General features: G+C 40.4%; 1 protein-coding gene across 5 annotated transcripts in view; it reads right to left on the bottom strand.

Moving 5' to 3' along the window:
* The window catches only part of Lekr1 (leucine, glutamate and lysine rich 1), a 195,262-nt gene extending 183,755 nt beyond the window's left edge, over positions 1-11,507 (bottom strand). For 3 of the 5 annotated variants that reach the window (XM_005393085.2, XM_005393081.2, XM_005393084.2), the window contains exons 1-2: positions 10,461-11,507; positions 8,673-8,760 (exon numbers count right to left, since the gene is read on the bottom strand). In XM_005393085.2, coding sequence (XP_005393142.1) covers positions 8,673-8,720 — 48 coding nt within the window. In that variant the 5' untranslated portion in view covers positions 8,721-8,760; positions 10,461-11,507. The remainder of the gene's footprint in view (positions 1-8,672; positions 8,761-10,460) is intronic. The other 2 variants (XM_005393082.2, XM_005393083.2) reach the window with 2 other exon arrangements.
* Between the last annotated feature and the right edge of the window lie 591 nt (positions 11,508-12,098).

The following is a 12,098-nucleotide window of genomic DNA, read 5'->3' as shown; positions in this document are numbered from 1 at the left end:
CTCAGATAGGCAGAAAATTTTTGAGATAGGACAGTGGATCTTTCAAACCCTTAGTCATACAAACCACCTGACCATTTCAGAAAAACAGTAGGATCTTTCCTTTTTATTAAGTCAACTTATTGCACTGCTAATTTACAAAATAGAAATTGGTACAAACAGCTACAAAAGAAAACTACAGCTACATTACCCTTAACACTGAAAGACTGAGGCACCTACCCTAAGACTCAGGGAGGGGAGGCAAAAATGTCTTCTCTCACTGCCCTTATTCGACACAGTGCTGTAGCCAGAAAGGTAGGAAGAAAAAATAAAACGTATACATATTAGAAGGAAAAAATGAAACTGTCCCTATTTGAGATGACATAATCAATTATCTACACAGAAAATCTCAAGGAATGTACAATACAACTCTTCAAACAGGTAGGTTCAGCAAGGTTGCATGACTCAAGATGCACACAGACAAAGCAATTATATGCCCTTTTAGGGAGCACATGGACACTGAAGTTAAGTTCCTGGGATTTTAGCTCAGTGGTAACGTGCTTGTCTAGCATGTATGAGGCCCTAGATCTGATCACCAGTAACACACACACACACACATACACACAACAAATTGTTCAAAAAATTAAATTACTTAGGTATAGATCTAAAATACACATACGATTTATTGTTGAAAACTACAAAATGCTGATGAACTAAACTGAAGAACATTTAGATAAAGGGGAAGACATAAGAGGTTTATGAGTTGGAAGATTCAAAATAATAAAGATAGCAATTCTCCCTAAATTGACAATTCCTGTCAAAATCCCAGAAAGATGCTTTGCAGAGACAGTCAATATTATTGTCAAATTTATTCAGAAGCCCAAAGGAATTAGAATGATTAAAAATAATCTGAAAGGGCTGGGGATTTAGCTCAGCGGCAAAAGCGCCTGCCTGGCAAGCGCAAGGTCGTGAGTTCGGTTCCCGGTACCGGAGAAAAACCCAAAACCCAAAAAAAAAAAAAATAATAATCTGAAAAATAAGAATACAATGAAAGGAATCACTCTAATTTCAAGACATATTACACTGCTTCAGAAATCAAGATTGTGCTATACCAGTAGAAGGAAAGGTACATGGGTCAACAGAATACAGAACCTGGAAATCAACAGAACTTAGAACCTAGAACAGAATATAGAACCTAGAAATAGACCTATATAATTAGGCCAAACTGAATTTTTACAAAGGTACAAAAAATTCAGTGCAAGAGGTCGCCTTCTCAACAAATACTGTAATTGACTAGTCACAGGTTAAAAAAAGAACTTTAACATAAACCTCACACTATATACATAAGTATATTCAAAATGGGTCATGGAATTAAGTGTAAAACATGAAAAATCTAATTTTAAAGCTGAGTCCAGTGGCTCACATCTATAACCCGAACTACTCGGGATATACTGCAAATTCAAAGCCAGCTTGGGTGACCGGGCTGGGTTTTGAAACCCTATCTCAAAATAAAAAATAAAAAGGGTTGAAGATATAGCTCATTGCAAGGCTTTGGGTTCAACATCCAGTGTAGCAGGAAAAAAATATATGTATATATATTTATGAAATACATATAAAATATGTGAGATAGAGCTATACAGAAATATATATTAGAAGAAAATCTTCAGATCCAAATTAGTCAAAGCATTCTATATTTGGTAACAAAAGCATGATCCATAAAAGAAATATTTGATACCTGGACTTCATCAAAATTAAATACTTTTGCTCTGCAAAAAACAGAAAACAAAAAAAAAAAACACTGGCCGGGAGATATAGTTCAGTGGCATAAGCACCTACCTGGCAAGTGCAAGGTCCTGAGTTCAATTCCTGGTACAAAAAAAAAAAAAAAAAATGCACACACAAAAAAACAAGAAGATGATAGAGATAGTATTTTCAAATCATATTACCTGGTTAATACCTATATCCATAAGGAATTCTAAAAACTCAGCAGTTAAAATGAGCAAAAGACATAAAGAGACATTTCACCTAGGAGGATAAACAATGTTTAATAAGTACCTGAAAAGACATTCAACATTACTAGTCATTAGGAAAATACAAACCACAATAAAATACCACTGCATACTACGCAGTAACAATATCAAAACATGTGAAGAAACTAAATAATATGCTGCAGGTGAGACTATAAATTGATACTGCCACTCTGGAAACAATTCAACAGTGTCTTAAAACACTAAGCATATAACTCAATGAAACTATCAAGGAAACTCTTAAGCATTTATCCTAGGAAAATGAAAACACACATTCACATAAATGAACATTTATAGTAGTTTTATATGTAATAGCTAAAAACTGGGGGAAAAAACCCAGGTGCCCTTCAATACGTAAATGATTAAACAAACTGGTGTATTTGTAGAATACTACTGAGCAACAAAAATGAAGAAACTTCTCAAAGAAGTTGGATGATTTCTTTATGTTTAAGACAAATTAATTGTATTTATTTACGATACATAATGAATACATTCGTCATTGGCTATTAGTGCATTTACATGGATCATCTTTATCCTTTTTCTTCCCCTGTCCTCCCTCAAAACAACTACCTGAATAAAGCTCCGGGTAGGTCAAGTGAAAATATCTAATCCCCAAAGGTTACACGCTACATAATTCTGCTTACATAACATTCTTAAAATAACAAAAGTATTGGAGACCAGATGGATGGTTGCCAAGGTCAGGGACTGGAAAGAGGAAAGCAGAGCAGGGCAACAGGCAGGACCACTGTTCCGTACCGTCTATGAACTGTCAGTGTCCCAGCTGTGACACCTACTTTAGTTTTGCCAAGTGTTTCCTCAGAGAAAGCTGAATAAAGGATACATGAAACCCTTCAGTATTACCTCTAACAACCGCATGTGAGTCTACAGTTACCTCAAAGCAGTAAGTTTAATATCAAAATAATAAAACTAAATCAATCTGAATTAAAATATCACAGATCAAATCATAAAGATATTTTATTCAGCAATATCAGAAAATCTGGCTTCCTAACATGTAAGATATACAGGATGTACTTTATGTATCTAAGTATGTTTCCAAAGTATATTTTTTCCAATATCTATTTTTCTACTAGGAAACCTAACTTTAGAAGACTCTATGACTTTTTTGTGGCCAGTCATCATAATATTTTTTTATTACAAATTGACAAATACAAACTTTCAAGATTCATAGTAATATTTTGAAAAAAAATACTTTTCCTAATGAATTCTTTGGATCACAATATTAAGTGAAGAGTCTCTCCATAAATTACACAGCTTCCTGTACCTTTTGTCATAAGGTATTTAAATTGCAGTTGTCTGAAAACATCCCTCACACATTCATTCATTTATTTATCCCCACTTTCCAAGACGCCAGGTCTAACATTTCTATAACCACTTTCTTTTTCTTCCTTTTTCCTCTACTCTAACTCAACACAAAATCTGAACCTAGCCACAGTGGCCCAAAATGACCTGGAAAATTAAGTTTATTTTTTCTGGCAATGGCAATCCATGCTTGGAAATATAAAACTGTTATTCTGAATAAATTTCAAAGTTCCAAAGTACTAAAATTACTTTACTGAAACAGGACAAAATGAGCTGTTACTGCTGAGGAAAGGGATTGTTATCCCGGAAAGAACACTGTGCTCTCCTCTCCGGCCCTTGCCCTGCTACTTCTGCTTTGCAAAATAAACAACTCTGATCTCTTTATTTTACCTTGTGTCCTGTGGTAATAAAGATCTCCCGAAGCTAAAATCCTGTAACAAGTCTTCACTTTATCACCATTGTGAAAAAACAAGCTATCAATTTTTGTGCAAACTGATTTTTCTACTACTTTGTCGCTGTTGTTCTGATGTATCCGTATGATCCCAGCAAATCCAGCAAAAGGGAAAAAATGCTCAGTTTTTCCTTCTAGAGATCCAATATACTTCTAAAATGGATTGATATTCATAAAGGGGAAAAGTATAGAATTACTACTTTGCTAACCTATAAATTTTTTTTAGTTCTAAACTGTGTCCAAAAAAAGAAAAACCCCAAACACAGAACTGCAGAACTGTACCGCACTCTGTCTTACAATAGTGGATGAAAATTCTAGCACCACTGTTAGTTAGCGGTAATCAGAGATAGGTCGAAATCAGTTTAGCACAGAGCAAAAGCAGATTTAGAACTACGGTCTAAGTACATACCCAAGTAAAACACAGAGCCCAGCAGGTGACAAAGGGTGGTCTTTCTGTCCAGCCCACAGGCTCTTTTACATTTCCGTCACTTTAGGACATGCAGTCTGAGAAGTACTGTACTCTGTGCTCAGTTAAACACTGTGATAAAGCTGGCTGTGGAGCTCCATGAAATCTCAGCACTTAGGAGGCTGAGTCTGAGGCCAGCATAGGCTACACAGTGAGTTTTAGGCCAGCCTGTACTACATAGCAAGACCCTGTCTAAAAAAATAAAAAAAAAAATTGCGATAAAAAGCAAAGCAAAGCTGGGCATTGTGGTGCATACCTGTATTCCTGGCAATCTGGGAAGCTCAAGCAAAAGGATTGCAAATTAAAGTCCAGCCTGGGCAACGTACCTAGACTGTCTCAAAATATAAAATAAAGGATTGGGGATGTAGCTCAGTGTGAAGGCTCAGTGTGAAGGTCTTGGGTTCATTTCCTACTACAGAGAAAAAGAAAAAAAAAAAAAAAAAGCAAAAAGACACGAAAGTCGAAGATTATCTTAGAGCCCCTCGGGAGATGAGACCAGGAGATGACTTCATAATCTTCACCTTCTACAGACAACGGATTCAACATCAATAATCAGTTGCGGGTTCCCCTGCTCGGTTTATGCAGCAATCACAGATGGGCCAGTGCAGCTCTGCTAGTGGCTACAGCCTTCGAGTGGCAATGGCCCTCAGCCTTCTGGGGCTCCAAATGTCTTAGTGCTACAGCTCTGGGTCCGAGATTGCCAACTGGTGCCACTGGAGGTGCCACTAGTCTTTGTTGCTACCAGACATCGCTGCCAGTCAATGCCTGACACCACCAGTCAACATCGCTGGTTGCTGGTTGCTGTCACTGCTGGACACTGCTGTGGTCAGTACCGAGGCTCTTTGTCAGCTGCTTGCCGCTGGAGCTCTCCAGGGCTATCAGCCTCTTGTGTTTATAGTTCTTTTTTAAAGCAACTGCTCCGTCCACACTACCTGGGATAGGAATATCAAGATTTATAAGGCCTTCAGAGTCTACACTACTTGAGAAATAAAGCATGACCAGATTCACAGGACCACCAGGATGAGGGCCTGTGCCTGTGCCATAGGTCCGGTCAGCTTACCATAAAGAGCTCTCCTAGCTCAACCCAAGAAACTTGCCGGTAGCATTGCTTATATAGCAGCAGCAGGCCTGTCAATTGGTCCAAATTTGAGCCTGCTGATTGGTCTAAAACGGTCTAAGTTCAAGGCTTCTGATTGGAGCCTGCTGCTTGCTTCACCTTCAAGCCTACTGTGGTCTGGGTAGACACTTCCCACAGGGCAGCTGCAGTTGTCATGGCAGCAGTTCAGGGAACTTCAAGAGAAGCAGCTGCTTAACTGACAAAAATGGTGGGGTAAAAGCAGTAATCTCTAGGAAGCCTAGCTATGTTAATCACGGTTTCCTGAAGTTTGGGGATGTTATGTCAATAATGGATCCTTCCCGGATCTCTGCCACATGAGCGGCAGTTTTCTGGCCATTCTTCAGAGAGGTGGCAGGAGCATCTGACAGGGTACCATGACAGTCACCTCAGCGGCACCTCCTGTCAGAAGAGCACAGAGAGCAACTGACGGGTGGCAGCGCGATACTGAGGAAAGCTGTCCCAGCCCATCCTCAGGGACTGAGGGGGAGTGAAGGGAAGCCAGGCAGAGGGTGTGACAGCCATGTGCTGAACCTGACCTCTCCTGCTTCAGCTGTCACAGGAAAAAGAGGTCACTTGTCTGCCTCAGCTACACTTTGATATCATCACCATTCTCCATGCTTGGTCTTTGGTGGCCATCTCGCTCACTTCCTTAATATTTTCTCGCAACTCTCTTTACTACCACTCATTCTGTCTTTAACAGGACAGCGTCGGCTACAGTCGTTTTCACATTCTAATGTGTCATTCATTTCCATATCACATAGCAAAAGTGTAGAAAGGAGGAAATAAGAAAGGGCCTCCTCACCTTCTCCTCTCTGATTTCTACAATGACTTTCCTTGTCTATACAGAAAAAAAGGAAACGCAGCAGGAGCTTCTCTAGAAAAGGGAGCCACAGCATGTAAAGTAACACAAAAAGTTAACAGAAGAACAAGAAAGCTGGGGGAAAAAAGCCTTTGAAAGACCTCTGTCTCTATACACTGATCCACCCACCTCAAGTCCTTTTTTTCTCTGTAAAGAAATGGAGAACATTTTCCAAGCCATTATTTAAAAAAATCTTTTTTTCCCTTCACCTTAAAAGTGAATTGGCTCTACTCTGAACTATTCTTGTTACACTACAAATTATACACGCTGATTATCCCTTTTGTGAAATGCTTAGGATTGAAAGCATTTCAGATTTCAGGTCTTTTTCAGATTTTCGAATACTTGCAAATACATAATGAGAAACCTTGGGGCTAGTGCCTAAGTCTAAACATAGGATTCATTTATGTTTCATACATGCGTTATATGCATAGCCTCATAATATTTTTAATAAAGATGCAAATGAAACAAAATTTTGGCATTGTGAAATTTCCCTTTGCAGTATCAGGTTGGTGCTGAAAGTTTCAGATTTTGGAGCATTTTGGATTTCAGATTAGGTATGCTCAACATAAATACCCATACCTATAATATAATTCTGCATAGAGTAATATATGCAGTACATACGTGTACTGTTTGATTACTAAACAAATAAGTTAACCTATAGACAATGTAGATAAATCAAACACAAGTAAGAAGTTACAGAAAACAAAATTTATTTAAATGACTGCTGTAGAAGCTTAGGGATGTATATGTACATTGTGGTAGCTTTATACTCAAGCATACAGAGCGATGGTATAATAGGTATAATCATTATTTTGTGTGGAAAAGTACGTAAGTTAGGTCTTAAAAAGTACAAAACTGTACTTTACAGTCTAAACATTGGGTGGGAAAAGGGCTACGAGCAGGACACTTGTCTAGGCATTACAGCAGTTGAACCTATCCGGCCATTTTCACTGCTGCTTGGACAACTGCCTGCCTTTCCCACTTCAGAATATAACTGCAGATTTACGAAACACTTGTGTTAGCATTTTTTAAACAATTTACATCTAAAGTACCTCAAATATGAGAAAAAAAATTCTGCAACTCTCATGAAAACTTTATCAAAAGAAATACCTACTTTATGTATTTGAAATACTAAAGCTGTTAAACATCGTGCAGCTTTTTCTGACTAGGAAGCTTCTGTTCCCTTGGATTAGGCTGCTTTATCCTCCATCTATAGAAACGCTCAGCCTTCACCAGCCACCTGCACCTCACCTCCTGCAGAAACCCCTCTGACATCCCGACATCTAGGAATTCTCTCTCCACCTTCTCCATTCTCACCCCAGATACTATCTTACATGGAACTTAAATCACACTATCGTGAGAGGTGTTTGGTTTTAAAATGTCATTTTATATCTCCTTCTTGACAGATGATTAGGAACTGAAGTGCAGGTATGGTTTCTTGTAGATATTTTTGTTTTGTTCTGTTTCTTTTAATTTCTATCAGAATTAGACCACTACATGGAAGGAACTCAGTTCAGGTGAGAAGGACATCCCACGTCTTCAAACACACATAAGCACCATTTCTCAGGTGAGTATAAATAAGTACAGCTGAGAACTGTTGGTTTTTACTAGTTTACACTTCAAAGGTACAGAAATTAGATGCAATGATTTAAAAGATCTTTTCTGGTAACTAGATTTCCCTTATGGTTCCTCTTAAGTTGCAGTTGACATAAATGTGAAGGACAGGCTCTAAGAATAAGGATCAAGTTAAATATTTAATGCTAATAGGCAGCCCAAAGCAAGATGCACAAGTCTATCTGAAGGGTGACTATAATTTTTTAATTATAATTCAACAAATTAGTGGTTAATTATGAATTACTGGTAGAATTACTGAAAAAACTGAATGATTAATAAGTAAGGTTTGGGTTTTATCTCACCATTTAAATCAATCATTTTCAAAGAGATATTTTAAATTTATTTTAATAACCATGTATGGATAACCAAACTAAATATGGAAAAAATGCTTTTGCCCAAAGACAGATGTAAATTAACAGTGAGGGGAGAGGCATAGAAACTATAAAGATTTTTAGCCAGATTAAATGAGTTGATTTATATAAAGGGCTTAAAAAGTGCCTGGAGAGAACTGACATAATTGAAAGTACTTATGCCAGTAGAGAGAGAAATTTCCCACCACAAAGGATTCTAGATTCTTCTTTTCACTAGGCCTCCGTAACTACCAGGTCAAATACTCTGTGGGAATTATATCTGTCTTCTTTCCCAGGAATAAATATTCTTTGCATTGAACTCCACAATTCGGTCCATTGTGATTATTACCTCTCCCATTCTACCAGTTCACTGCATAGTCTATGACTGAAATAAATGTAAAACCGCTAAATTTACTCCCCTATGTTTTAGAATTGTCAAACCGCTAAACTGTTCTTAATATTATACTATAATAATACAATGTAATGTCATACCTTTTGGATTTCTTCAGGTAAAGCATGCATGGGAATGTGACGATCCATACTTTCCCAAAATATTGAGAGAGCCCTGAAGCAAAATAATCTACAAACATTGAAGGCAATCGTTAGCATTGAAAACATGTGAAGAAAATTCAAATTAAGATGATTTATAAATTCCTAGGAGCACTAAATGAATGGTGGTAATTGTTTCAACTGATGTTTATTTCACAGATTTTCATTTTCTAATAAAAATAACTGCATATGAAACTCTATCACTACTTTCATAAAACCAGAGGGTGGATGAAGGAGGACTTCAGAGTTTTCATTTTTGTTTTTACGTTTTCCTGAATATGAAGAATATCCAGTGTGGTTTCATGAGGGAAGAATGTTTACATAGACTGGAGTGCTGCGGAGGGTGTGCAGCTGAATGAGATGACATAAGCACATAGTTCCAGAGCAGGAAATAAAGCCTGAGAGCGAAGAGTTATACAGCAGTTCAAGAGTTCAGAAAAGAAAACTGCCTGTCTTCCAGGTGGCAGTGTGGAATTACTGAAGGCTTCCTGAGCATATGCATTTGGTCAGAGCAGAAGAGATAGGGGATCCACAGGAGTCTATGAGAGACACCAACCCCAGCCACAGTAAAGGTGGCAGGGAAACTGGAGTTACAAAACCAAACCAAACAAAACCCTATAAAGGCATTACATCTGTAAAGTGTGCAACCACTGGTGGAAGACAGGAGTCTTCATCCACTGTGTTAGCGACTTCAGCGAGTCACCTTTAAAACAACTGACTGGGCCTGGTGGCTCAGGCCCTCACACTAGGGAAGCTGAGGCAAGACGATCTCCGAATGTTCAAGGCCAGCTACATAGCTCAGGCCCAGCCTGAATTAGAGTGAGTCTGGGTCTCAAAGAAACAAAAACAAAAATAACTAATGAACTGTTATCCCACATAAACATAATATGATGTGTGTTTGGTAAAGCTAATTGAAGCCAACCACCGGGGTAAAATTAACTATGTCCAATGGGCTCAAAGGGTCAATCACGTGATCGGATGTGTGGCAGACTGTCAGTCATGTGGCAAGACACCAGAAGGCTCATTGTTCTCACAGCTGCCATTTTATAGTGGACTCATCGCTGGTAAAATAAAAAGTAACATTTTTAATTCTTATTTTTTCTGAAATTACCAACTAAATCTCACCTAAAAAGTATCACCTCTAAAAGTATTTCAGAGCATGGATCAGAGTGATGACCCAAACAAAGCACCACCGTAACAATTTTTATTTACTACCTTCACTGTCCGAGAGACCCTTCCAATTTATGACCTTACTATACCAACAGGAGGAATTGACAGGTTCTGATTATTCAGCAAAAATTAGAAATTATTCTGTTGTTAGAAATCTCGCTACATGTAGAAAGAAAAAAACTGGAATACTGAACTAGATTTTGATGCATACCACACCAATCTGCTCACTAGATTATAAAGAAATCCCATTTTACACAACCAAGAAGACTCGAGTATGTACTCATTAGAGACATGTCACAAGACAATGGGTAACTTGCCATCGTGTAAGACCGCAGCACAGTTTGCTATGCAGTACATTCTTTTACAGTTCATCTTACATTCACCCGGTCCTCGGGGTAACCACCTGTGTTAGCTAGTTGCCTTCCACTAAGGACCGCAAGCAGTTGGTTATGACTAGGGCGCCTAGGCTAAACTTCCCCAGTGACGATGTTTACTGCCCTCCCCCGACGTTTACATTTGGGAGAAATGACATTCCTGGGTCTTTTACAAAGGTCTGCATACCTATGAAAAGGAATAGAAGCTTTCGCAAATACTCGGTTCTTCAAGACCGGGAGGGCTCTTTCCAGTTAGGAAACAGGGAAAATTGCAACTTTTAATGTACTCTTACATGAGCGTTTTATCAAACAAACTCCTCGTGATCTTTTACAACACACACGGAAGACTGCCCTTTGGCACGAGGAGAGGTGATACGTGGCCACAGTTCCGTCGGCGTTTGTGAGCGTGCTCTCTGACACGATCACGAGAAAGACTTCTTTGTTTCACTGCAGAAACACCCTTGATTGTTCACTTCCGATTCCCTTCCTCGCACCGTGTCACGTCGGGTCATTCACCGGCGTTCAGCTGTCAGGCCCTTTCGTAAAGAGCCATTCCCTTGGCGTGAATCACCCGCAGTGAGCAGTCAGGGACAGGGGAAGCGGAGTTCACGTTCTAAGACCTTCCTGAAGCGGCGGGAATTTCCAAATAGAAACCAACTGCAAGGCCAGACCAGGCTGGAGAAGCGCTTTGAAATCCGCTCCCCTGTAACCCCGCTCCCTCGGGACCGACCCGGCCGGAAGGTAGCGGGAGGGGGGTGAGGAGGCAGAGCCTCGCGTTCCCGGGCGGCGCCCAGCCGGGAGCCCGCACGCCTCCGCTCCGGAACTGCGTCCGGGCGGACCAGCTCGTCTAGGGGCTGAGGGAAACCATTGTCTCTCACCTAGCCCTGGACTCCGCCGGGTGCGAACGGCTTTCCCGGTCTCCCGGGTGACCGCGCTGCACGTCAGCCTGACGTCAGGGCGCGGCGACGTCACGGCCCACGCTGCTCGCCGACGCGGAAGTAGAGCTCTTTCGCCTCCCGCTTAGGCTTGTGGCGCTGGGGTCGCCGGAGTGGGCTCGTGTACCGCGGGTGCTGACGCGGGGAGCGGGGGCACGGCTGGACTCCCGGGCGGCAGGAGTCCTGGAGGCTGCTAAAGTTGGAGAGAAACGCTGCGAAGGCGGCGTGGGGGCTTGGAGCCCTACCCTTCAGCCTGCAGCCGTGCGGCTGACACAGCAGGCAATTGATCGTTTTTGAGCGGAGAGAGAAAAGATTCCTGTAAAGGTCATTGGACGTAGAGGTCCCTGGAAGTACAGCGGTGTGGGTAAAATTTTTACCCTAGTCCAAAAGTAGTGAAGGTGAAGGGCTTAGTTTAAAACGTATTTTTGAGGTACCCTAGTACACACTTTTGGAAGGCCGACCCCCTTTACAGGAGACTTTCTCCATTCATGCATTTATCATTTATTGATGACCTACTATGCAACAAGGGGTGCCTACTACAATAGGGTGATGCTCTGTGCGTAACCAAGGCAGGAGCTGTCACTGATAGGATTAAACGGTGATTCATCCACGTTCCACATCTCTCGTTTTTGAGGATATATGAGGTCCAAAATGCAGTTCTTCCAAGAACCAAAGAAAACATTCACAGTTTCCCAGGAGGAGAAATGCTAATTGTTACTGAAGAAAATGGATAGCCCCTGTAGAGGGAAGTGATCAAATGATGCAGAGATACTGGTGCAGCACTCAAACTCCTGATAGCGGCTTATTAATAAACGTGACAGCGCAAAGTCCTGACCACTTCCTAAAAGCCTTCTTGCTCAGGTTACTAAAAATCTAGGAGGTAGATGTAC

The sequence above is a fragment of the Chinchilla lanigera genome, unplaced genomic scaffold (assembly GCF_000276665.1).
Source record: "Chinchilla lanigera isolate Chin_1 unplaced genomic scaffold, ChiLan1.0 scaffold00047, whole genome shotgun sequence".
Classification (NCBI taxonomy): Eukaryota; Metazoa; Chordata; class Mammalia; order Rodentia; family Chinchillidae; genus Chinchilla; species Chinchilla lanigera.
Note: the sequence above shows the minus strand (reverse complement) of the source record. Positions and strands in the feature narration are given on the sequence as shown.